A 23941-nucleotide genomic window follows, 5' to 3' on the forward strand; every position below is an offset into this window, starting at 1 on the left:
TACTACAAGTAAACTATGGGATCTGTGGCGAGCTAGCCAATCGAATACAAAACTGGCTTGTTGGAAAGAGTCAGGGGGTGATAGTGGTGGGTTGTATTGTAAATCTGTGACTAGTGGTGTGTCATGCCGTTGTTTGTCATGTATATTAACAACTTGAACGTGAATGTAGGTGGCATGATTAGCAAGTTTGCAGAAGACACCAAAACTGGTGAAGTGGACAGTGAAGAAGCTTGTCTGAAGTTACAGCAGGATCTACATCAACTGAGAAAGTAGGCAAAGGAATGGCAGATGAAATTTAACTCAGACAAGTGCAAAGTGATGCATTTTGAGAAGTTAAACCAGGCCAGGACATACACAATGAATAATAGGGCCCTGGTGAGTGTTGAACAGACACACCTAGGGGTACAAGTACATAGCTCCCTGAAAGTTGTGACACAGTTAGGGTGGTGAAGGCGGCATATGGCCTACTTGCCTTCATTGATCAGGACACCGAGTACAAGAGTTGGGTAGCCATGTTACAGCTATACAAGACATTGGTGAGACTGCACGAAGAATACTGTGTGCAGTTCTAGTTGCCATGCTGTGGGAAGGATGTGATTAGGCTAGAGAGTGTAGAAAAGATTCACAACGACGTTACTGGGACTGCAGGGCTTAAGTTACAAGGAGAAACTGGATAGGCTGGGACTGTTTTACTTGAAGTGAAGGAGAATGAAGGGTGACCTTATAGAAGGTTATAAAATCATGAAGGGCATAGATAAGATGGATAGTCAGGTGTCTTTTTCGCAGGGTAGGGGAGTCTAAAATCAGAGGCATAGGTTTAAGGTGAAAGGAAAAAGACTTAAAGGGAACCTGAGGGGCAAGTTTTTCCACGCAAGTATACAGAATGAGCTGTCAGAAGTGGGTACAATTACAATGTTATAAAGACATTTAGACAGGTACATAGATAGGAAAGGTTTAGAGGGATAAGGGCCAAATGTAGGTAAATGGATCTAGCTCACACAGGCACCCTGGTCAGCATGGACGAGTTGCGCTAAAGGGCCTGCTTCTGTGCTTTATAACTCTGACTCCAAGACTCCATTTATTACACACTAACAATTTGGTTCCAACATGCTTCCCATAATAACCTTGGATATATATGGGAAGTGAGGGAAGAGACTGCTGCGCCTTTGGCGACAATATTTGTGTCCTCACTGGTCACAGGAGTAGTGCCAGATGATTGGAGGGTGGCAAATGTTGTTCCTTTGTTTAAAAAAGGGAGTAGGGATAACCCTGGGAATTACAGACCAGTGAGTCTTACTTCAGTGGTGGGCAAATTACTGGAGAAGATTCTTAGAGACAGGATTTATGGGCATTTAGAGAAGCATAGGCTGATGAGGGACAGTCAGCATAGCTTTGAGGGGGGGCAGGTCGTGCCTCACGAGCCTGATTGAATTCTGAGGATGTGACAAAGCACATTGAAGGTAGAGCAGTGGATGTGGTGTACACGGATTTTAGTAAGGTGTTTGATAAGGTTCCTCATGGAAGGCTCATTCAGAAAGTCAGGAGGCATGGGATCCAGGGAAACTTGGCTGTGTGGATTCAGAATTGGCTCGCCCACAGAAGACAGAGGGTGGTGGTGGTAGATGGAGTGTATTCTGCCCGGAGGTCGGTGACCAGTGGTGTTCCGCAGGGATCTGTTCTGGGACCCCTGCTCTTTGTGATTTATCAATGACTTGGATGAGGATGTGGAAGGGTGGGTTAGTAAGTTTGCTGATGATACAAAGGTTGGTGGTATTGTGGACAGTGTAGAAGATTGCTGTAGATTACAACAGGATATTGATAGGATGCAGACCTGGGCTGAGAAGTGGCAGATGGAGTTCAACCCAGAAAAGTGTGAAGTGATACACTTCAGGAGATCAAATTCAAAGGCAGAATACAAGGTTAATGGCAGGACTCTTAGCAGTGTGGAGGAACAGAGGGATCTTGGGGTCCACATCCATAGATCTCTCAAGGTTGCCATGCAGGTTGTTAAGAAGGCATATGGAGTGTTGGTCTTCATTAGTCGGGGTATTGAGTTCAAGTGCTGCGAGGTGATGTTGAAGCTCTATAGAACTCTGGTCAGACCACACATGGAGCATTGTGTTTGGTTCTGGTCACCACATTATAGGAAGGATGTGGAAGCTTTAGAGAGGGTGCAGAGGAGATTTACCAGGATGTTGCCTGGATTGGAGAGCATGTCTTATGAGGATAGGTTGAGCAAGCTAGGGCTTTTCTCTTTGGAGAGGAGGAGGATGAGAGGTGACTTGATAGAGGTGTACACGATGATAAGAGGCATAGATCGAGTGGACAGTCAGAGACATTTTCCCAGTGCGACAATGGCTAACAAGAGGGGACATAATTTTAAGGTGATTGGAGTAAGGTATAAGGGGGATGTCAGTTTTTTTTACAAAAAACTGAGGGAAGTGCAGAAAAGAGATGGAGGAACATGAGTAATTGGAAAATACCACGTGAAGTTCAATAATCCATAAGTCTTGAGCAGCGAGAAGATCTGGTGCAGTTATGCCAAAGGCAGCAAAAAGCCAAATGGGCAAAATATTTTTCCCCCCATTTGATAGCCATTTTCTACTTATTTGTCAAGGTGAATGAACAAACTAGGAAAAGAAATTTTGGGTACATTTAACATAAAATATGCACATGAAATTTATCCAAATTTATTTGGTATGAAAGAAAATCTGAACAATGCAATCTTCTGTTTTTGAGCCATACCTTCGACACCATTCAATCCTTCCTTCGCCCTCACAGCTTTTAGCCCAATGATTGTCTGCCAGATTCTTCATTGCAACGGCATATTCACTTAGAGTCTCTTCATCTTCACAGTGTTCACGCCAAATCTTGTCAAAGTCTCCAACTGTGGGGGGAGGGGAAAAATTCTGATCATCTGGAGATAAGTTTTGTCTTCATATTCAATGAATGAATTTTCTAATGGGTCAGAATGTTTCTTATTTACAGTGGTGACTAATTTGTCTTTTTAATTCAGCCATTACAGGAACCTTAAATTGAAAATCTAATAATAATACTAAATGAACTTTAACAAGTATTAAATGATTAGATGGAGTAAAATTCCCTTTCCTCTGCCTCAGCAATAAGTCCATCTCAGACTTGCATTCAATCTAACACTTACATTTATCACACAAATTATCCTGTCACTTTTCTTTTACTATTCCCAATTCTGGACTGCCAGCTATGGCATCAGTTGTGTGTCGTGGGCCATTATCCACTCAGATCTAGGTCAAGTGTACTTCAATGCATTGTTTCCATGCAGCCAGCACACTTTCAAGCTGGCTACTGTATTACTTGTCATTCAATCTCTTATCCTCTCCACTATCACAAATTTCCCCAACCCTTTCTCTGCAACATATTTAACCCAAGTGTTTCCTGGTTCTATAAAGAGGGTACAGATGCAGCTGAACCCGAGTATTTCTGGCATTTTCTGTTTTTATTTCAAATTTCCAACATCTGCAGAATTTTACTTTTACAATTAAATAAACCAGGCTAACATTACAAAGGCAAAATCAAGTATATCTAGGTAAATTAAAAACTCAAACATTTCAAATCTAAACAAATGTAGTACAAAGTAACAGTCTTCAAATAAAATTAAATTCCTTTACAAGATCATGGCCTTCACATTTATTCCTTCAAAGCAGGTGTTCCTGATCACCAATCCTTCACATCTCAGCAAGGAACCAGAAAATGAATGGGCAACAGTAACTTTACTCAAAATCACAGAAGATGCATTTTTCAATCTGTAATAGTCTAAAACTCCACTAGTGTCCTGCTGGGGTCTTAATCAAAAACTAATTGCAAGCTACACAATTATATATCCTGAAGAATTGGCAAGCATCAAGAATTTTGTTCTGCATGATGTACTACATAATTCAGTGCTCAGAGGAGCTGAGGAATCAAAAGTTTATACTTCAGTCTATTGCTTGAATTATTTAACAGTTTAAAATGTTTTCATATTACATTGCATAGGTCAATTTCAATTTTACTTCTTGCTACCTTTTCACTTCTGTCCTAGGTTAGCTTACTTTGACAGTATCTCATGTGGTGTTGGTGTGGGTGGGCAATAAGTGTCAGCTTTGTCAATGATGTCTACATTCCTTATCATGAATAAAAGAAAATCAACCCAGGGGAGAGATCTTATGTTTATTTTCTCTTCAAAGAAATGTCAGATTTATAATTTAACCAATTTTATGCTCATAATGGCGTGGCTTGAGAATCATGAAATGAATATTATGTTGTTTCGCCTACATCACTGTAGTGGCAGTGATATTGTGCAAACATTACTTAAATTCACCAATCCTTAATTCAGGAGCGTTACAGATGGAATATTCAAATCCCAAGTTGAGCCCAACTGGTTGAAAACCAGGGGAAATAGTCAGCCAAATTCATACACTTTAGCAGACCACTTTATCATTATTCCCCTCCACCCCCCAAAAAGGGAATAATAAATTGGTATTACCACAAGGAAACAAAAAAAGAATGACATGGATTATACTCAAATGGTTGTTTAACCATTCAATGTAACATTGCAAGTGAAGACTAAATAGTCTATAGTCCAAAGAATTCTGGGTGGTCATTTCCACAGTAAAGAGCAAGGAGATGTCAGTGAGGATCGAGAAGAGATAGGAGGGGGGCAGTTCTAAAGATCTGAAATTGGGGAAGTCATTGTCTTGAAGGGCAAGGTACACAATAAACCCAAGAGGAAATAAAACAGGTTCTTTATTTCAAAACAGCTGCTCTTCAGACATCTCAATCCCTGTTCAAATATTTTTTGTAGTAATGGCTGTTGTTACAAACCAGGTTGCTATTTGGTGAATATCCCTTTAAGGCACCTGGACAGGAGGGGGGGGGGGAGAGGGAGAGAGGGAGAGAGAGAGAGAGAGAGAGAGAGAGGGAGAGAGAGAGGGGGGGGAGAGGGAGAGAGAGAGAGGGAGAGAGAGAGAGAGAGAGAGAGGGGGGGAGAGGGAGAGAGAGAGAGAGAGAGAGAGAGAGAGAGAGAGAGAGAGAAGGGAAGCGAGGGAGAGAGAGAGAGAGAGAGAGAGAGAGAGAGAGAGAGAGAGGGGGGGAGAGGGAGAGAGAGAGAGAGAGAGAGAGAGAGAGGGGGGGAGAGGGAGAGAGGAGGGGGAGAGGGAAAGGAGAGAGAGAAAAGAGAGAGAGATGAGAGAGAGAGGGGAGAGAGAGAGAGAGGGGGGGAGAGAGAGAGAGAGAGAGGGGGGAGAGAGAGAGAGGGAGAGGGAGAGGGAGAGGGAGAGGGGGAGGGAGAGGGAGAGGGAGAGGGAGAGGAGAGGGAGAGGGAGAGGGAGAGGGAGAGGGAGAGGGAGAGGGAGAGGGAGAGGGAGAGGGAGAGGGAGAGGGAGAGGGAGAGGGAGAGGGAGAGGGAGAGAGTGTGTGTGTGTGTGTGTGAGTGTGAGTGGTGTTCTCTCCAAGACAGCAAGACTACAACAACGTGCTGGCTGTCTTGCACAGAGTCGGAGCGCGGGAGAGAGCACCTGACTGCTGGTCTCTGTATCAATGGATGAAGAGCAATAGCTGTGTCTGTCACTACAATCCACGTATGGATTTTTGGAGTAATCAAGTGGAGTCCACTTTGTTGTTAACCTGTACTGGAAAACATGTATTTCTGTGGGCAGCCACATATCGGCCATCGTGGAACATAGGGATTTCGTAATTTCTCTCTACATTTTGTCTTCAGTCAATGGTGGTTTTGCAAGCCTTTGCTCACGTTTCACCTGATGACTTGCTGAACTGAACTTTGAAAACTATTCCTAGACTTGGGGTTTGGGAATTTGCCGCACATACACTGAGTTTATTAGATATTAAACATAATCCCCAAAACTAATGTTTTTACTTTTCTTATTATCATAAGTAGTTATTAATAATAGTTTCTAACACTCATACATGACTCGGTGTGTTTCTATTGTTGCTGGTAGTAACACTGTTTAAAATCCTCAGTAAAATCAAAAAAAATGCAGGTGCTGTCATCAACTCAGCTTCCCATTTTATCAACTTATTGTCAGATAAATTCACTCTGTAAAATAAGGATGCACACAGAGAGAATGAGTGAGAATGGTGAAGAATTCATTCATGTTATTTCTTGCTTTTAAATAATGGTTAGATCTTCCACTGTCCTGAAGCCACTGGCCATGCTCTTTCTTCCAGTGTGTCCCAGTGCTGTCTTCTGTCAGGAGCCCAGCTCCCAACATGTCAGTTTGGCAAAGTGTAGCACTGGCAGTGATCCCAATACAAGCAGCTGGATGCACTCCTACACAATGGCTTTAATTAGTGAAGCACTGCCACCATCACACCCATTCCTGGCTCAATTGATGTCAAAACTGTCACTTCTGTTGAATTATTTGAGTGTCAAAAGGCATTAACAACATTCAAAATCACTTGCAACCTTTATAAGGCTAAGGCAACATTGTTTAAAAGCATTTGATAGGTTGTACACCTTATATAGTTGAAAGAGTAAGGAATGAACACATTGTTTAAAAGCATTTGATAGGTTGTACACCTTATATAGTTGAAAGAGTAAGGAATGAACATAACACCTCTTCACTTTCACAACATTATATATACCTGCGAGAGCCACAATGCAGCCCATACAAAATGTAGACTACTCCCTATACGTATCCAAGTAACTCTTCTCAGTACATAATTTTTCCATTTTCTAAACTGCGTGGCTCTTAAAATTGAATAACACTTTCAAATAGCAGCCAGCTGCGTGTACTCTTAATGGCGGTATTTTTCTTGGCCAATTTCCCAAAGCAATTTGATTAAAAGCTCTTGACTGTTCCCTGAGAGGAGACATTCACATGACCTATTTGAGCCAGTTTCATAACTGTAAATGCTAATAGGTAAAGAGTTGTGTTTTTAATCACAGGTTTATTCACATGGAATAGGATTCACTTCTAATAAAAGGAAAGATGTAACATCAAATGAAATAAAATAGCAATTTCATTTTGTACAGAAGAAAGCAGAGTTAAAACTAATTGCTAGATTGCATGCAAAATATTAGTAAAAGTTTTTTTTAAAATTTAAATCATGACCATTTTGATTTAATTTAATGTTATGAAAATGAACCAAACATTGGATATAATTAAATAAATTCAGGGAAGGTGAAATGAAAACAGTTAAATGTCTGTTTAGTGTTAAAGTTGTATAATAGTAACCCTTGCTTGTTTCAACTGTAAGCCTCCAGTTTCTATCATAAATTTTGCAGAAGGGTGTCTTCAGTGGCTATTTCTCAAGTAACATTAAAAAACCTCCACTGAGCCTAAAACAGCTGACACCTGCATAAGGGTGACATCTTCTCCCAAGAGTGTTGCAAGGACAAACCCATTCTGTGCAAACAAGCCTAGCAATAGGAAAATTATCTGCTTGTCAAAAAAAACTTTGAAAAGACTGCACTTTCACTACCCCAGTTTATTTGAATGGGACTGCTGTACATGCACCAGGCTCACAGGTAAACTTCACAAGACGAATACAGTGCAAGTGTTACTGACAATACTGACAGAAGACGTTACCACCAGCTTAAGCCCACACCAGCACTGGACATTGATAGTTCACTGAGAATACGAGTCCTGATACATGTGCTGGTGCAGAAGAGCTACCCATTGTATAATCTGTTTAAATACTGTTTTACATTTTCACCTTTCTGTGCAAGTAGAAAGCTTGCACAAACAGTTTCTTTTAATATATTTGCTGGATGTGCAAATTTTAACACCTACTAAGAGGAAATCACAAATTCAGTCAAATTCATAAGTCTCAAAACCTAGAGCCTGCATACTTCAACAACTGAGGTTCTCCCTTTTCTTTTGGGCTTTGAGTGTCATATATTTGACTTTGCACATGTAAACTCTGGCTGGAAAGACAATACTGAATAGTTCTGCTCTGTATCCATAAGCCTGAAGAGGGATGGGTTCACTACCTGAAATTCATTTCCACTACATTGTTACATCTGATATTCAGATGACATGCTGTTCTGTATTCCCAAACCAAATGTGAGCAAAGGCTTGAAGAATGGCATGCCATTTTTCCAATAGCAATAATGCCATTTCACTTTCAGATTTTGGGGTCTCCAATTAGAAATGAAATTGGATAGATCATGATGAAGCAGTCCAAATCTCTTGAATTTTGACTCAAGGTACTCAAGAAAGCCTCAAGACATATTTATCTCAGATGTAATAATCACCATTCAAAAACAAATAAGTTTAAAAGGAGAAATTTAATTTTCCATGCAAAAATCATTTGACTAGGAAGAAAAACTTGACACATTAAAACTTCACAATCCTGGTTTTTCTTCATCTTCACACACTGAGTTTGTTAACACTTGTCTAAAGGAGAATTTCTTCCAAGGGAGAAGATGAAATGGTTCAAAAGGAGAACAATAGACTTAAATGTCAACTGCTCAAGCTAGTTCCCTGTAAATTGAACATGAGTATTTTCCTCATACATCTCTTTTCTATGCTTTGTGTGGAATCACTTGTTAATCAAAATGCTCAAAACACATTGTATTAGGAGAATTATTCAGTTTTACTGTTTGCCTGCTTACTTGCACTAAAAACAAATGCTCCCATAAGGTGATTATTGGTGCACATGGTAAAGAATTATCCAAAATTAAAGATGAAAAACAGGATCTATGAAGAAATGGGCCCTCTCTGGCTGCTTAAGGCAAACATGTAAACAAAAGGACAGACATAAGCTGGACTGTCATACAATATGGCCAAGCTTATGATGGTTGAAGGAATCAAGTTCATCTATTTCCTTATACAGGCAAGGACCCAATACCTTTGTTACGTGAGGTTTTCATCTCATCAGATGGAGACACCCGTATCTACTAATAGGGTAATAATTGGGGAAAAACAGATTAGGAAAGTATTTGCAGGGTCAGATAGAATGGTCTGTCTTGTGAACCCCTCCTACGACCTGTGAGGGTGAATGCCATTAACTTATAACTTACATGAAGGTTCACTAGCCCTGGTAAAAAGTACGAAGCAGAACCACCATCCATCTTCCATGTGAGATGAGGTAGAATGTTCATTTATTTACCACTTACTCCCATTGGGGACATTACCAAGTCTTCTGCACAGCATAGAAACGGTGACGTATACAACCTTGGTAACCTACCATCTAAATAGTTCTGAGGGAATCATTGCACTAAACCAGAGGCCACAAAGCTCTTGTAATTGAACTAACGAGACATAGAATGATTGATTTGCTTTGAGAGCAAAGTCTTTAGTAATCAGTGACCTGTGATGACTTGACTGATGCTAGGCCACAGTATCTGAACAGCATAACATTTAATCATATTTGGAAAAATTGAAAGAGCCTCTGGGAGTCTGTACCCACCTAGATTCAAGTCGACAGTTACAGCAGTAAAACCTTGTGTGTTTAGGTGAAATATGAAAGAGAGAAAGAGCCAGGTGGATGTGCGTGAATGACTGAAGAAAATGGTGCATCTTCAATACAGACCACAAATAAATCCAAAAGTAGGTGCATGAAGCATGATCCTGCAGACAAATCAGGCTTTTGTTGTGAGTTGTATATATAAAAAAAATTGTGCATTTGAAATTAAGCATCATCTCAGATTAATTTAGAGACTTGAATCAAAAGGCTACAGAAAAGAATGTTGAAAGTGTATGGAAACTGATGTTGCCAGGTCCTGTGTAGAGAAAGGTGAAACATAAGAAATTAGAATGAAAGAAAATTTAGTGACTCCTGGTATTTCACTTTCTGAAAATATGTTGTTAATAGTGTTGAGAAACAACTATTTAGTCGTTACAGCATGAAATTTAATAAAGATATCCACATAATTGCTCTATGCTAAATAGCAAACTATTTAATCCACTGTAGGCTTATATTTGATGTTCTTAATATTAAGCATTTTAATTATTCTTCATCCTTAAAACTAGGTGTCAAAAACAGAGCATGCAGAGTTTATAAAGAGCTTGTCAATGATAGACATACATGCATAGTTTCAGGATACTAGTCATGTTTTTGGCTTCGAATTTAGCCAGAGGGTATGCAATCCCAGACTAACACAACGTTTGTCATGCCAAGTTCATTACCCATTACAGAAATCAATATTGTTACATTGCATGCAATTATGAAAATATAAATGAATACATTCACTTCAATTTAGGTTTGTGCACTCAGAACTGGGAGAAACTTTGAATAACAAGTCAGAGACCCAAGTGTTGATTTACCCATGCAGCTGAAGAAAGCACTAAGGAGCACATTTCACTAGACTAGAGTCAACCTTGAAGAATGACAGGAGTTGCATGAATGACACCTGGTTTAAAATCAGTTGAGTTTTTCCAAAGCTTTTTGACTTAATTAAATTAAAGCTTTGAAATTAATTTAAACTGCATGTTATTTGTTAAAACGTACAGTCTCATTTAGAATTTAAACATTTACTGAAGCCATTCTCTCAGTCTGAGAATTTCTATTTTTGATTGCTCCCTTACCCACTAAGTTTCTAAGCAGTAAACAAATTGCACATCGAGAGAAAAGGCATTAAGTTGCTGATGAAATAAAAGGGAAAGACTATTTGTGTAAGAGCATGAAAGATTTGTTTCATTGTGCTTACATTTTTCTTTAGTATGTTAACATCCATTTGGAAAGGTGCTTGAAGAGAAAAAACTTACTTTATTTAAAAAAACTCCAAAAAAAATTTATACAGCACGGTGACAGGCCCTTCCAGCCCAACAAGCCCACACCACCCAATTACACCCATTTTAACCTACTATCCCGTACATCTTTGGAATGTGGAAGGAAACTGGAGCACCCGGAGGAAACCCATGCAGTCATGGGGAGAACATACAAACTCCTTACAGTCAGCAGCAGGAATCGAACCCCAATCGCTGGTGCTGTAATAGCGTTACGCTAACCACTACGCTGGATATCATTCAAAATGTAAGACCATCATACATAACATTGGCAATTTTGAATTTAAACCACAATGATAAATTGGAATTTTGTAATATTTAGAGTATTTTCTCCTACTTGATTGTACCTGTTAAGATTTCAAAGACTAAAAAAATTGAACAGTTTAAAAACAATTGAAACTTTATGTCAGATGTTCTATTCCTCGAAGAGAATTTTGTTATTGAAAGTTGATAATGATGTATCTACTAAGTGTGGGTTTTTGTTGGAAAAAAAACACAAAAGCAGAACTACCATCTATCTGCCATGGAAGATGAAATATTCTTCCATTTACCACCTTCTGCCATTGGGGACACCTGCCAAGTGTTAACCCCAGCATTGAAATGGTGGTGTGTATAACCTTGGTGCTGTAAACTAAGTAGTTCTGAGGGAATTGTGGCCTCCCAGAGATTTTAAAATAAAAGAATTTTAAAAGATACCAAGACATGGGGAAATAGTTTATAATGGTGTTTGAGCCTTTTTCCTACTCAGTTTTTTTTATTCAAGTGAATTGACACCATTGTGATGATATCTAAACCCAAAATGGAAATAACACTTTGAATTTGCTACTTAGTTTTAGTTTATTGCAGAATTTGGTATAGCTGAATTAAATTACATAGGGCATTTTTCAGATTCCTAAGTCTCCACACTGCCAATAGAAAATTAAGCGTTGAAAAATTAAGAGAAGCCATAATGGATTCTCTACTATTCCTTTACAGACAGTGCACTATGTTTTTCCCCAGACTCCATGAAAATTGATCGTGTGGAGATTCAAGAGAATTTAAGAACTTAACTGCATTATTTAAATAGCTGCAGACCAGAGATAATTGTGTCAAGGTTTTTACCTTCAAAGGCTTGGCATCATCTCATTCATGTTGTTAGTTATCTTCCAAACATAGAAAACAGGAGCAAACATGGCCCATTCAAGCCTGCTGTGCCATTCAAAGCTATCACATCTGATCACTTGCTTCCATACCATACTCCTGATCCCTTCCCATGCCCTTTGAAGATCTTGTGTCTAGAAAACTACTTCCTTCCTCAGTATATCCAGCATTTTCTGTGACAGAGAATTCCACAGGTTCACCATCCTCTAAGTGAAAAAAATTGTCATCTCAGTTCGAAACATCTTAGCCAATATCCCGAGACTGTGATCTCTTCTTCTAGATTCTACTGCAACTCCCCACCAGCTAGGGGAAATCATCCTCCCTGCTATCAGTCAGTCCAGCCCTGTCAGAATTTTGGACATTTCAATGAGATTCTCTCATTTCTCTGAACTCTGGTGAATACTGTCCTGCCATCACAAAAATCTCTAGACTTCTCTCAAGTATGTCCTTTCTGAGGAGAGAATATCAAAACAGCACATAATACTCAAAAACACCAAGGCAGAAGTGCCAGAGAAGAAAACTAAAAATTCATCAGTCCAATAAGACCACTCTTTATATGTGTGATAATTTTGAAATGATTGTGGCTCTGGTCTGTGCAATGAATTGTATTATTCACGTGTTCGATAGCTCCATAATAAATTGCAAGAAGTACTTTTTGAGAGAGGAGGGAGGTACATTTCTCCTCTTAGGATCTCCTATCAATGGAGACGCATTTCGAACAAAATGAGATAGTAATGTGGATATACCTTTATGTTTTAAACTATTAATAAGGTTCCTAGAAATTATTGTTGTTAAGGTCTGACCCTGTAAAGTCATTGCCACCACATCGGTATCACAATGAATCACTGACTTCTCTACAAGGACAAAATCTTATAAGCTGATAGAATTGTGACTTGAATTAATCAGCCTGGTTTGAAACCCATATTTTTTTAAAATGGGATTCTAAGTTGGTTATATAGGTCATTAAAAAAAAATTGGTTTTACTGTAATATCAAAGAATAAACCTCACATTCAAAAGGACCATATGCAAAGTCATTTCTAAAAGTCACCATCACACACCACAAGTTGACTCTCAAATCTAAATACCTGTTCCAAAAAGGTAACGGAGCAAATAATGTCGCAAAACATATGAAATTTTGTAGAAAATAACTCAAATGAATTGGAATGTATGCCAAGATTAAGGCATCCTCACTTATGCAACATTTGGAGTAGACATACAGTAATTATTTTTACCTCAAGTCAATTTCACATATCTATAAAAAGAAGTTCAAGCAGCTTTAACACAGGATTGGCCTTCAGCAAGACTTGGAGATGTGCAAACATCTATCTTTGTTTGTCCAAAAATAACCAAAAGTACCAACAGGCAATGTGCTAGGAATGGAAATCCTAAAACTTTTGAAAAAAAAACAGGACATTTGATTTTAAAGTTATTCATTCACAGACAATGCTGCTATTTGTCACCAATCCCTAGGGTGATATAATAGGGGAGAACTGAGGGGAGAAGGTCCTCTTACAATGCTGTTGGTAGGCACTTCAAATTCATACAATAAAAAAAACTTAAAGATGGAGCAATGATAAAAGAGGCACAGGTGAAGACAAAATATAGGAATTACACTAGTTTACATTATGGAAAGAACACACAAATGTCTTGGTTCCTCAAGTATGCAATGAATGAGCTTTGTTTTTGTGAAAGAGAACATAGGAAAGCTTTTGCTGAACTAATGAAAATCTCAGAATTGAAAAGATGAAAGCTGATCAAAGCCAAGTAATACAAAAAAATTCTACCGTCAGAAAAAGACTCCTACAATTCATCTTCAGTCAGTTCTAATGAACGTCAAATGCACAGCAACACTGAACAATTGTTTCCCCTGTTGTTACTCAACGTTCTCTTCACACAATGTTATCAGTATGGCTCAGCACAGATTCTCATTTTTTGTTATTAAAATGGATTAGAAGCAAGTATATGTGAAGAGATACAGGAGGAAGCTGTAGCATCTGGTCCTAAGCAACCATAGATCAAGATAAGCTATGCAAATAAATGTTGCAAAATTCAGCATATTAGAAACACTTAGCAAGTCAGTGACTTCCCCCACCCCCCCAGGTCAAGTATGAATGGCTTCCACTCGAGTTCTGCGGGGTCTAAATTTGACAAAAAGTCCTAAGTTGTATCTTCAGACTCTGCCACAAATGGGATAGGTGTCAATCGACACATTGCCCAGGTTGCTAGTCAGCATGCTCCTTCGGCTGTTGAACTCGATGCTAGTTAAGCTGACCTTGGAGAGATGCTCACTGTGGTATATCCACGTCTCTGAAGTATACAGAAGGGTGGGGATCTTTATGACTCCATGACCATGATATCAGGTTTCAAGTCTTGGTCTTCAAACATTCAGTCTGCTGAAGATTGTCCCAGTGAACAAACTTTACTTTGAAGCTTTCAGGCCTATTTCTGCAGCATACAATTACTGAAACATAAATATTCTAAGGGTACACGCCATTCTTTTTATACCCCTGGACAGATATTCATCATTGCACCTCAAGTATCTATCTAATTCTGAAGCATTAATATTTAGACCTTCACGTTTGAGAATAACAGTTACCGATTAGCTTTGACTTTTGTCTCAAAGCCAGAGAAAACCAAAGCTTGAAAAAAAAAAGTGACTGAAACGTTCAGCCTATTTAGCTTTACAATCAAAACTTCAAATTTGGCCCTTACAACTTCAACAAAAACAATAAACCTGGATGCTATTTTAAAGTATGCTTTCAAATTGAAGTACAATCACTTTCACATTAAATCATTACTTTTCAGTCAGCTAAAGAAAATATCCCATGAAATCTGTGTCGTAAACATTCAACGTGTTCTGTAAATTGACCACAATTTCCTCTATTTGCAACAAATAGAGACATGCATGACAACAGTCCCTTTGACCTCTTAGCACAGTTCTATAAAGATCTCCAATATTCCAAAACTTGAAATTGGTACACACATTTCATATCTGCTTCAATGAAATGTGATCAGTGAAGCCAAGTTAATTATTTTCCCAAAAGGGAAATTCAAAAGTTAGTTCTGTCAGCTGCATCCGGATAGAAACATTTCAATAACAAGCATGTTGTTCAGCTATACAAGTATGCTCTAGATTGTAAAACATTAAATTTTGAATCAGCCATTAATAAAGGCCCTATGCAAACTGCAGAATTAAGCTCAAAACAAACAAAAATGTTACTGGGTTGCAGATAAGACAGAACTAAATTGCTTCAGAGTAATAATAACATTTTATTAATTATAATAATTTGCAAGACAATAGGCATAATAGTTTCTAGAGGGAGGAAAAAGCTTGAACTATAAACTTTTCAAAAACATCTTAACACACCTTGGTGATAAGGATATTTCCCTGCGATTCCTGTTGAAAACCAACTGCTCTGCTTCCTCAACCATTGTTCTTCGGTGAGGAACATGATGCGAGCACTAATCACTACCAGCCTGGAGGATGGGACTGATCTCTCCTAAATGCCAATCCCTCAGCATGATCCTCCACTTCCCCATCCCTACAGTTCATGCATGTGTGTGCTTGCAAGGTATGTATCACGAGCAGACAACACCAAAAACCAGTGCAAGGGAGTAAGATGGGTGGCACGCAGCAGCGATGACTCAAGCCAAACAAGGAGCAGAATCCTAATATTCCAGGATCCACAACTTCTGCAACGAAAAGAAAATTGCAACTCAAGTTGGGTCTTGGCCTTTAAACTTTTGAACTTAAGCTAGGCCCCATAGCACTAAATGGGTTACTTATGATTTAAACATCTAATTGAAGATGTGTCTTGTGATGTTGCAATAAGACTTCATAATTAGATAACAGTTGAATAAACTAATTGCCTACTGTAGATTAGAATGAAAGTAACACAAGACAAACTCATGGTCAGTACAGTCACATGGTTGAACAACAACCAACAACAGGAAGAAAGTGCTGTCTGATAACAAAACAGAAATAAGGAACTGCAAAGATCTGGTTAGTTCGACTGCAGTAAGAAATACCACTTGCTCATGAAGAGCTCATTAAAATCAGTGCACGTTTTCTCATTAGTTAGGAATTCAATCTTTCCACTGAGCTATAGGATTACAAATTACCTTAGTTTCTGATTCTCTGGAGTTACTGTTATCTTTTTGTATATTGGGCACATGTTGTATTTGCTTAATAAACTAATCTTAAAAGGATAATACAATATCTTTAAAAAAAATGCATACACTTTCCAAGACAAAAAATAACTTCATGTGAATATAGTTTTGTTCTTCACCATCATCATACATATAGAAAGTGGAAGTTTTTGGACTACGGTTTAGATTACATAGACCTCCCCCCAAAAAAAACTGCATCCCTATATAAGGTTGCTCGAACAGGGATGGTTGAACAATTGACTAACTTTTACACAGCAAACACAATAATTCAAAATATGCTAACTCGCAGGAATCACAATATTTAATGCCTTGGAAATATCAATGCTCAAGTTACCCAATGCTAAATGTGCTTCTACCTATTATTTGCTATTTATAATGTTCAAATTTCTGGAAAGGTTTGTTTCTAGGAAGAGGACTAATGATCAACTCAAAAACAATACCAGAATACACACAAATAAATGTAACCTTGATTATAATTATAACGGCTCCATAGCTTATGGGATATGCCTCTGTGGCCACAAAAATGAACAAGGTTCGGAGACAAGATGCTGCAGATGCTGGAATCTGGAGCAAAATTAAAACAAACTACTGGAGGAACTCGGCAGGTCAGACAGCATCTGCAGAGGGAAACGGACAGTTGAAAACTCTTGATCCAAAACTCTGACTGTCCATTTCCCTCTACAAACGCTGCCTGATCTTCTGAGTTCATCAAGCAGTTTGTTTATCGATGAAGGTTCCAACTGTGTGGCCAGATTCAGCTCTAACTCCATTTACAAGTGTTCAGATGACACCACTGTAGTGGGCCAGATCTCAAACAACAATGCAGAGTACAGGAAACAGATAGAGAGCCTAGTGGCATGGTGTCGAGACAACAACCTCTCCCTCAACGTCAGCAAAACCTGAACTGGTCATTGACTTCAGGAAGTGGGGCAGAGTACATGACCATTTGTATCAATGATGCCAAGGTGGAGACAGTTGAGAGCTTTAAGTTCCAAGGTGTAAATACCCCAGTCACTCTCTCTTCTCCAACACCATCCATGAGGCAGAAGATATAAAAGTTGAGAACATGTATCACCAGGTTCAAGGTCAGCTTCTATCTCACTGTTATAAGACTCTTGAATGCACATCTTGTAGGATAAAGATGAACTCTTGATCTCTCAATCTACCTCGTAATGGCCCTTGCACTTTGTTTGTCTACCTGTACCTTCTTTGTAACTAACAATATATTCTGCATTGTTTTTTTTCCCTTTTGTACCACCTCAATGTACTTGCATTTGGTATAATCTGTCTGGAAGACACGCAAACAAAAGCTTGGAGGGTGCAATAGTTCGATCTAAAACCAGTGTATTATGCCTAAACAAGGGAGACTACAATGAGATGAGAGAGGAGTAGACTAGTGTAGACTGAAAACACAGGCTATATGGTGGAACAGTTGTAGTTTTTCTTATGGTGCTCAACAAGAGTATATTCCAGTTAAATGCAAGGACAGCAAGGGTAGGGAGAGCCAGCTTTGGATAACTAAGGAAATAAAAGAAGTCATTAAGCCAAAAGCTCATGATTACAAAGTCACCAGGAGTAGTGGGAAACCGGAAGATTGGGAAAACTTTAAAAAGCAACAAAGAACCACTAAGCAAGTAATAAGGAAAGGGAAGCTAGATTATGAAAGTAAACTAACACAAAATATAAAAGCAGATAGTAAAAGTTTTTATGATTATATAAAGTGGAAAAGATGGCTAAAGTGAACGTAGGTCCCTTGGAAGATGAGAAGGGGGAAATTAATATTGAGTAATGCAGAAATGGCTGAGGCCTTGAATGACCATTTTATGTCAGCCTTTACGTTGGAGGACACATCTAACACGCCAAAGAGAGATGTTATGGATGTAATGGGAGGTGAGGACTTTGATACAATCGCCGTCACTAAAGAGGTAGTGATGAGCAAACTAGTGGGCCTAAAGATAGACAAGTGCCCTGATCCTGATGGGATGCATCCCAGGGTACTGAAAGAAATGGCAGAAGTTATAGTAGAGGCGTTTGTGATAATTTGCCAGAATTCCCTAGACTCTGGGTAGGTCCCGGCAGAATGGAAGACAACGAATGTCACGCCACCGTTTAAAAATGGATGTAGGCAAAAGGCAGGTAACAATAGGCCAGTTAGTTTAACATCTGTAGTCAGGAAAATGCTTAAAGCTATCATTAAGGAAGAAATAGCAACACATCTGGATAGAAGTGGTTCCATCAGGCAGACACAGCATGGATTCAAGAAGGGTAGGTCCTGTTTGACAAACTTACTGGAGTCCTTTGAGGATATAATGAGCGCAGTGGATAGAGGGGAACAGGTGGATGTTGTATACTTGGATTTCTAGAAAGTATTCAATAAAGTGCCGCATAAAAGACTTAAGGATAAGGATGCATGGAGTTGAGGGTAACGTATTAGCATGGATAGAGAACTGTTCAACCAATAGAAGGCAGAGAGTTGGGATAAATGGGCGTTTCTCTGGTCGGCAATCAGTGGTGAGTGGGGTGCCTCAGGGGTCTGTGCTGGGCCCGCAACTGTTCACGATATACATTTACGATTTGGAAAAGGGGACCAGGTGTAGTGTATCTAAGTTTGCTGATAACACTAAATTAAGTGGAAAAGCAAATTGTACAGAGGATGTGAAGAGTCTGCAGGGAGATATAGATAGGTTAAGTGAGTGGACAAGGGTCTGGCAGATGGAGTACAACACTAGTAAATGCGCGGTCATCCACTTTGGAAGGAAAAATAGAAGATCAGAGTATTATTTAAATGTTGAAAAATTGCAGCATGCTGTTGTGCAGAGGGACTTAGGAGTGCTTGTGCATGAATGCAAAAGGTTGGTTTGCAGATGCAAGAGGTGATCAAGAAGGTAAATGGCATGTTGGCCTTCATTGCCAGAGGGATTGAACTTAAGAGCTGGGAGGTTATGCTGCAACTGTAGAAGGTACTGGTGAGCCTGCACCTGGAGTACTGCTTGCAGTTCTGGTCTGCTTACTTAAGGAAGAATATACTGGCTTTGGAGGCAGTGCAAAGGAGGTTCACCAGGTTGATTCCAGAGACTGAGGGGGTTAGCCTATGAAGAGAGATTGAGTCGCCTAGGACCATACTTGCTGGAATTCAGAGGAATGAGGGGGAATCTTATAGAAACGCATAATATTATGAAAGGGATAAATAAGATAGAGGCAGGAAGATTGTTTCCACTGGTAGGCGAGACTAGAGCTAGAAGACATAGCCTCAAGATTCAGGGGAATAGATTTAGGATGGAGACGAGGAGAAATTGCTTTTCCCTGACAGTAGTGCATCTGTGGAATTCTCTACCCAGGGAAGCAGTAGAGGCTACCTCATTAAATATATTTAAGACAGTTAGATTTTTGCATAGTAGGGGAATTAAGAGTTATGGGGAAAAGGCAGGTAGGTGGAGCTGAGTCCACGGCCAGATCAGCTATGATCTTATTGAATGGCAGAGCAGGCTCGACGATCCAGATGGGCTACTCCTGCTCCTATTTCTTATGTTCTTATACTGCATCTTGGTACATGTGACCTTAATAAACCAATTACCAAAATGGCCCATTGGTTTAGGGTTTATCAAGCAGACAAGCAGTGTGTACATTGAGTCTTTAAAGGTTGCAAGAGATGCAGTGGGCATCCTACATGGCTGTTTTCAGTAATTTATCAAGTAAATTATTCAGCCCATGATATGCTAATTCAGTTTGGAAGGAAGTGAAAGGGACACATTGTTACTTTATGAGAAACATTTTCTGCTTACATAGCATTTCACATAAGAAAGTATATTGGAAAAAAATCCAAGTCATTCCAATTACCTTAGACAAATAATGTGTTTTTCTGGTAATGCTGATCATAAACCACCCCTGGATGAACTATATCAAAGTTAATCCCAAACAAAAAAAGATACAACAATTTACATCTCTGCAAGATCAGAAATAATAATTTTTTTTTAATACTGTGGACAGTGAGTGATGCATTTCCAGCATTTTCTGTTCAGATTTACAGCACTTAATTTTTAATTCCTTATCTGCACAAGAATCTTAATGCCAATGAATAGAGGAACTCATTATCTTTTATAATTGAGTGGTTAAATTTATTAAGTGACTTGTTATGATTGCAGTCCTTGAAAGGAGTGAAAGCAGATTCAATAGTAAATTTTAAAAAAAATTGGATAAAAACATGGAGTAGACTGCAGAACAATGGGAAGGAGCAGGACTAACTGGTTAGCTCTTTCAAGTAACTACCATACTTAATGAACCAAAGGACTTCCTTTGGTACTACATAATTCTACAAATTGAATTTTCTTCAATTCTATTTAAAGAAACACTTGCACCATTCCCTATTCCAGGATGTTCCAAAACACTTTTCAGCCGAGTATTCCTAAAGCATATTCATTGCTTTAATAAAGGAAACACATTAGTTAATTTGTATAGAACAAGCTTTCACAAATAGCAAAATGATAATGATCATGTAATCTATTTCAATGATGTGTGGTTGGAAGATAAATAACAACATTACCCGAGGGTAACTTTCAAATTTGACATTGTATCTTTCACATCTACCAGAAAGGGGAGAAGGGGAATTGGTTTAACATCTAATCTGAAAGAACTGTTTCCTTAACACTACAGTGAAGTGTCAGCCAGCTTTCGGCTCATGTCCTTACATTGGATCTTAACCCTATATATTTACGACAGGCAAAAGCCACAACTGACACCAAAGAAAAACTTCTCTTTTGACACTACAAATGCGAAATGCCAATATCCACTGTTGTTTACTCAACAGCAACCTCATTCTACTTCCATAAACACGAGACAAACATGTTGCTGATCTAACAGCCAGGGCAACAAATTATTCCTCAAAACATTTGGCTAAAGAGACATCAGCTGTCCAATACGTATCACTAGCAAAAGAAAAGTTATCGCTGTAATATTATACAAATTTTGAAGGCTCTGATTTTACAGAAAATTAAATAATTCCTAAAAGCAGCGAGTGATTTTTTTTCCTCTCTAGCTGTAGGTCAATAGTCAATAATTAAAATGCATTTTTATTACTAGATTCTTCTGATTCTGGTAAATATTTTATTATTCTGTGCTACACAACTTGCTACTGTGATACTGGCCTTGGTTTTGCAGTTGTATTAATGGTGCAATTACCAACATTCACTATCATTGCTCCCTGAAACTGACTGCAATTTTTGGGATTTTCACAGTAACAACATCACAGAGATCCTGAGGTTGCTATCCGGGATTAACCACATCTCAACAGGATTCAATATGTGAATCTTCTCCACTGCAATCAAGAGAAATCACTAGAACAGGTGTGAATTTAGGCTATTTATGAACTAGTCCCATCAAAAAACCTGAAAGTCTTGTACCTAGTTAAGCAGTCTAAGTGAGCTTTCCATTGCATCTGCTTCTTATTCAATCCCTCAGGGTCAAGAATGGCTTATTTGCACTTGTTTTTGAGGTAGCTTACAAGTCCTACACAGGACATGCAGAATCTTCTAAGGATGGAGCAGTGCATGACAGGAGGCACATGTAGGTTGTTTGTGATATTGTGCGTCCCTCTGTTTGCACTATCCATAAGTTCAGATATTCGAGAAGCTGTCTCCTCCTTCTCTAATTCTGAGCAGTCACGGTTTAGGATTTCCACAAGTTGAAAAAGATGTGACATCTTTTCAAGGATGGTTCGAGACAATACTTGAATCTTGAAGTATGTTTTCTGTCCTCCCAATATCTCTTGTCAAGACAAGCTTGGAGTAAAGTGTTTGTTTCAGGAATCTGGCATTAGGCAAACAAAACAACCCATTCAGAAGAGCATTGCAACTGGATTTGGCCTGGGAGGCAACCCCATGACATATAAAACCATAGGCTTAGAAAACTATTTGGTCTTAAACCAACTAAATTTATCTAATTTCGTGCAATTTCTTTATGTAAATATTTCAAACTAAATATAAACATTATTTTTAATAAGCTTATGACACTCCAGCTATTTGAGCCACACCTGCAGCTTCCAAAACTATTCAGCACTCTTGACGTGCCTGTCTGTGAGAATTCTTTAAAGCGATTGGCCACAATCTAAAGACAAAGCACTTTGAGAAAATGATTTCAGCTGGATTTACATCATTATTCAAAATAAAAAAGTGAATTCAACATACCAAGTAGTATTTATTGCATATAAATACAAATAAATAGTTCTGTATTTCAACCTTTGAAATGAAAACACTGTTTTACATTTACATGCAAATTTGTGTTTTTTTTAAGAAACACATAGCCACTTAATTCACTAACCTCAAAGGTCTTGTAAAACAGCAGATCCAAGGCAAACAACACAACTGTGTCCAGTTCAAGACACTGCAAATTGAAGGACAGATCACATACTTTCTTTGTGGATATTCAGAAGTCAAATGGGACAAAACGCATCTGAAGTTGCTGATGCCCCTCACCTTCTCCAACACAGGCATGACTAACTGGTCTTGGACAAGGATATTTTTTTTCCAGACTGGCATTATAATGTGTATTCCTTTTACACAAACTGCTAATTCCTGCCTTATAAAAAGCTTTTTTCCCTCCATTCCACCCCCCCCCCCCCCCTTAAATTTGCTGGAAGATTAGTAAGAGGGAGCTTTCATTCCCAGACTTCACCACAACAATTCCCCATCACTGTTAGATGAATTGCCTGCCATTCTCCAAAACTAGATTAAAATTTGATCTTTTTTTGGCAATTTATGTTTTATTATTCCAGCCTTGGTTTAGGCAGTGATCATGAGGGCTTGAACAACCTACAAGTCAAAAGATCAGTCATTGCAAAGATAAGTTATAATTTACAGACTACTTGAATATACTCAAAGCATTTCATTAACTTGCAGTACAAATATATTGCAGACATGACATCTCCATATTTATAGTGTATTAGGTGTTGCACCCCGTGAAAATGCTTACAGGGAAAGTAAACTGAAAAGTTTAAAGATCGCCAAGTACATCAAAACAATTCGCCTGCAAAAAGTTAGGATTTCTTCAAAACAAAAATCACCAGCAGTGCTTTTTAAATAAAGAGGACTGGAGAGCAGCGAAGTAAATGGGACTGGAGAAAGAAAGTAAAGACAAACCACACGGCCGGGTGTGCTGCACGGTGCCAGGCTGCAGAGGGCAGGGGCCCGGCGGCAGCAGGCTCCTCTCCCCTTTGCCTGCTGTGAGCCCCAGGCGGTGCCGGCTCCTCGGGCTCACCGAGCGGGGCCCCGCTCGCTCACCCGCCCCCTTTTCTCGCTTCTCTTTTTACCTTCTCGATATTTCTTGCGCAGCTTTCTATGGACGTTCTTTACCACCCCAGAGAGTTTCTCCTGCTCCCGCTTCCTGTCGCCCTCAGAGGCCGCTGCCTGACCGCCAATAAGCGTCGGAACCGCCGCTGGTTCAGCCGCCTGGACATTGCACCCACCAACAGCCTCCTCCATGCCGCTGGCCGATCGGCTCCGTTCGGCAACACTCGGTTCCGCTCGACTCTAGCCCCGCCTCTCCCGCTGTGTCCTCACATCCCATTGGTTGATGCGCACAGACTGACGGCAGCCCCACACAAACAACTGATGACATCACCAGAGTTCAAGAGGCCAGCATCAATGGATTCATACTGCTCAGCATTTAAGGAGGAGAGAAGCAACCGTGACAGAGATGAGCCACTCCAAAGCACTGCTCCCCAATTCTTGGGTTCACTTCAGTACCTTGCAGAGGAGGGCAAACAAGTAAGCTGAGGACCTCCTCATGGATTCTGTTCTGAGTTTGGCCACCTTGCTTGATTGTAGGTCCAGGCTGAATACTGTTGCCCTGTCTGTGTGTGTCTCTCATGGTGTTGACAACAGTCTGGAGAGGAGACAAGCTGTACCCACTGCTGTACATAAGATCTTCT

General features: G+C 39.4%; 1 protein-coding gene across 1 annotated transcript in view; it reads right to left on the reverse strand.

Moving 5' to 3' along the window:
* bmt2 (base methyltransferase of 25S rRNA 2 homolog) overlaps positions 1–23650 on the reverse strand; it is a 58130-nt gene extending 34480 nt beyond the window's left edge. The window contains exons 1-2 of the mRNA XM_052030798.1: positions 23321–23650; positions 2746–2887 (exon numbers count right to left, since the gene is read on the reverse strand). Coding sequence (XP_051886758.1) covers positions 2746–2887; positions 23321–23492 — 314 coding nt within the window. The 5' untranslated portion in view covers positions 23493–23650. The remainder of the gene's footprint in view (positions 1–2745; positions 2888–23320) is intronic.
* Between the last annotated feature and the right edge of the window lie 291 nt (positions 23651–23941).

The sequence above is a fragment of the Pristis pectinata genome, chromosome 15, assembly GCF_009764475.1.
Source record: "Pristis pectinata isolate sPriPec2 chromosome 15, sPriPec2.1.pri, whole genome shotgun sequence".
Taxonomy (NCBI): Eukaryota; Metazoa; Chordata; class Chondrichthyes; order Rhinopristiformes; family Pristidae; genus Pristis; species Pristis pectinata.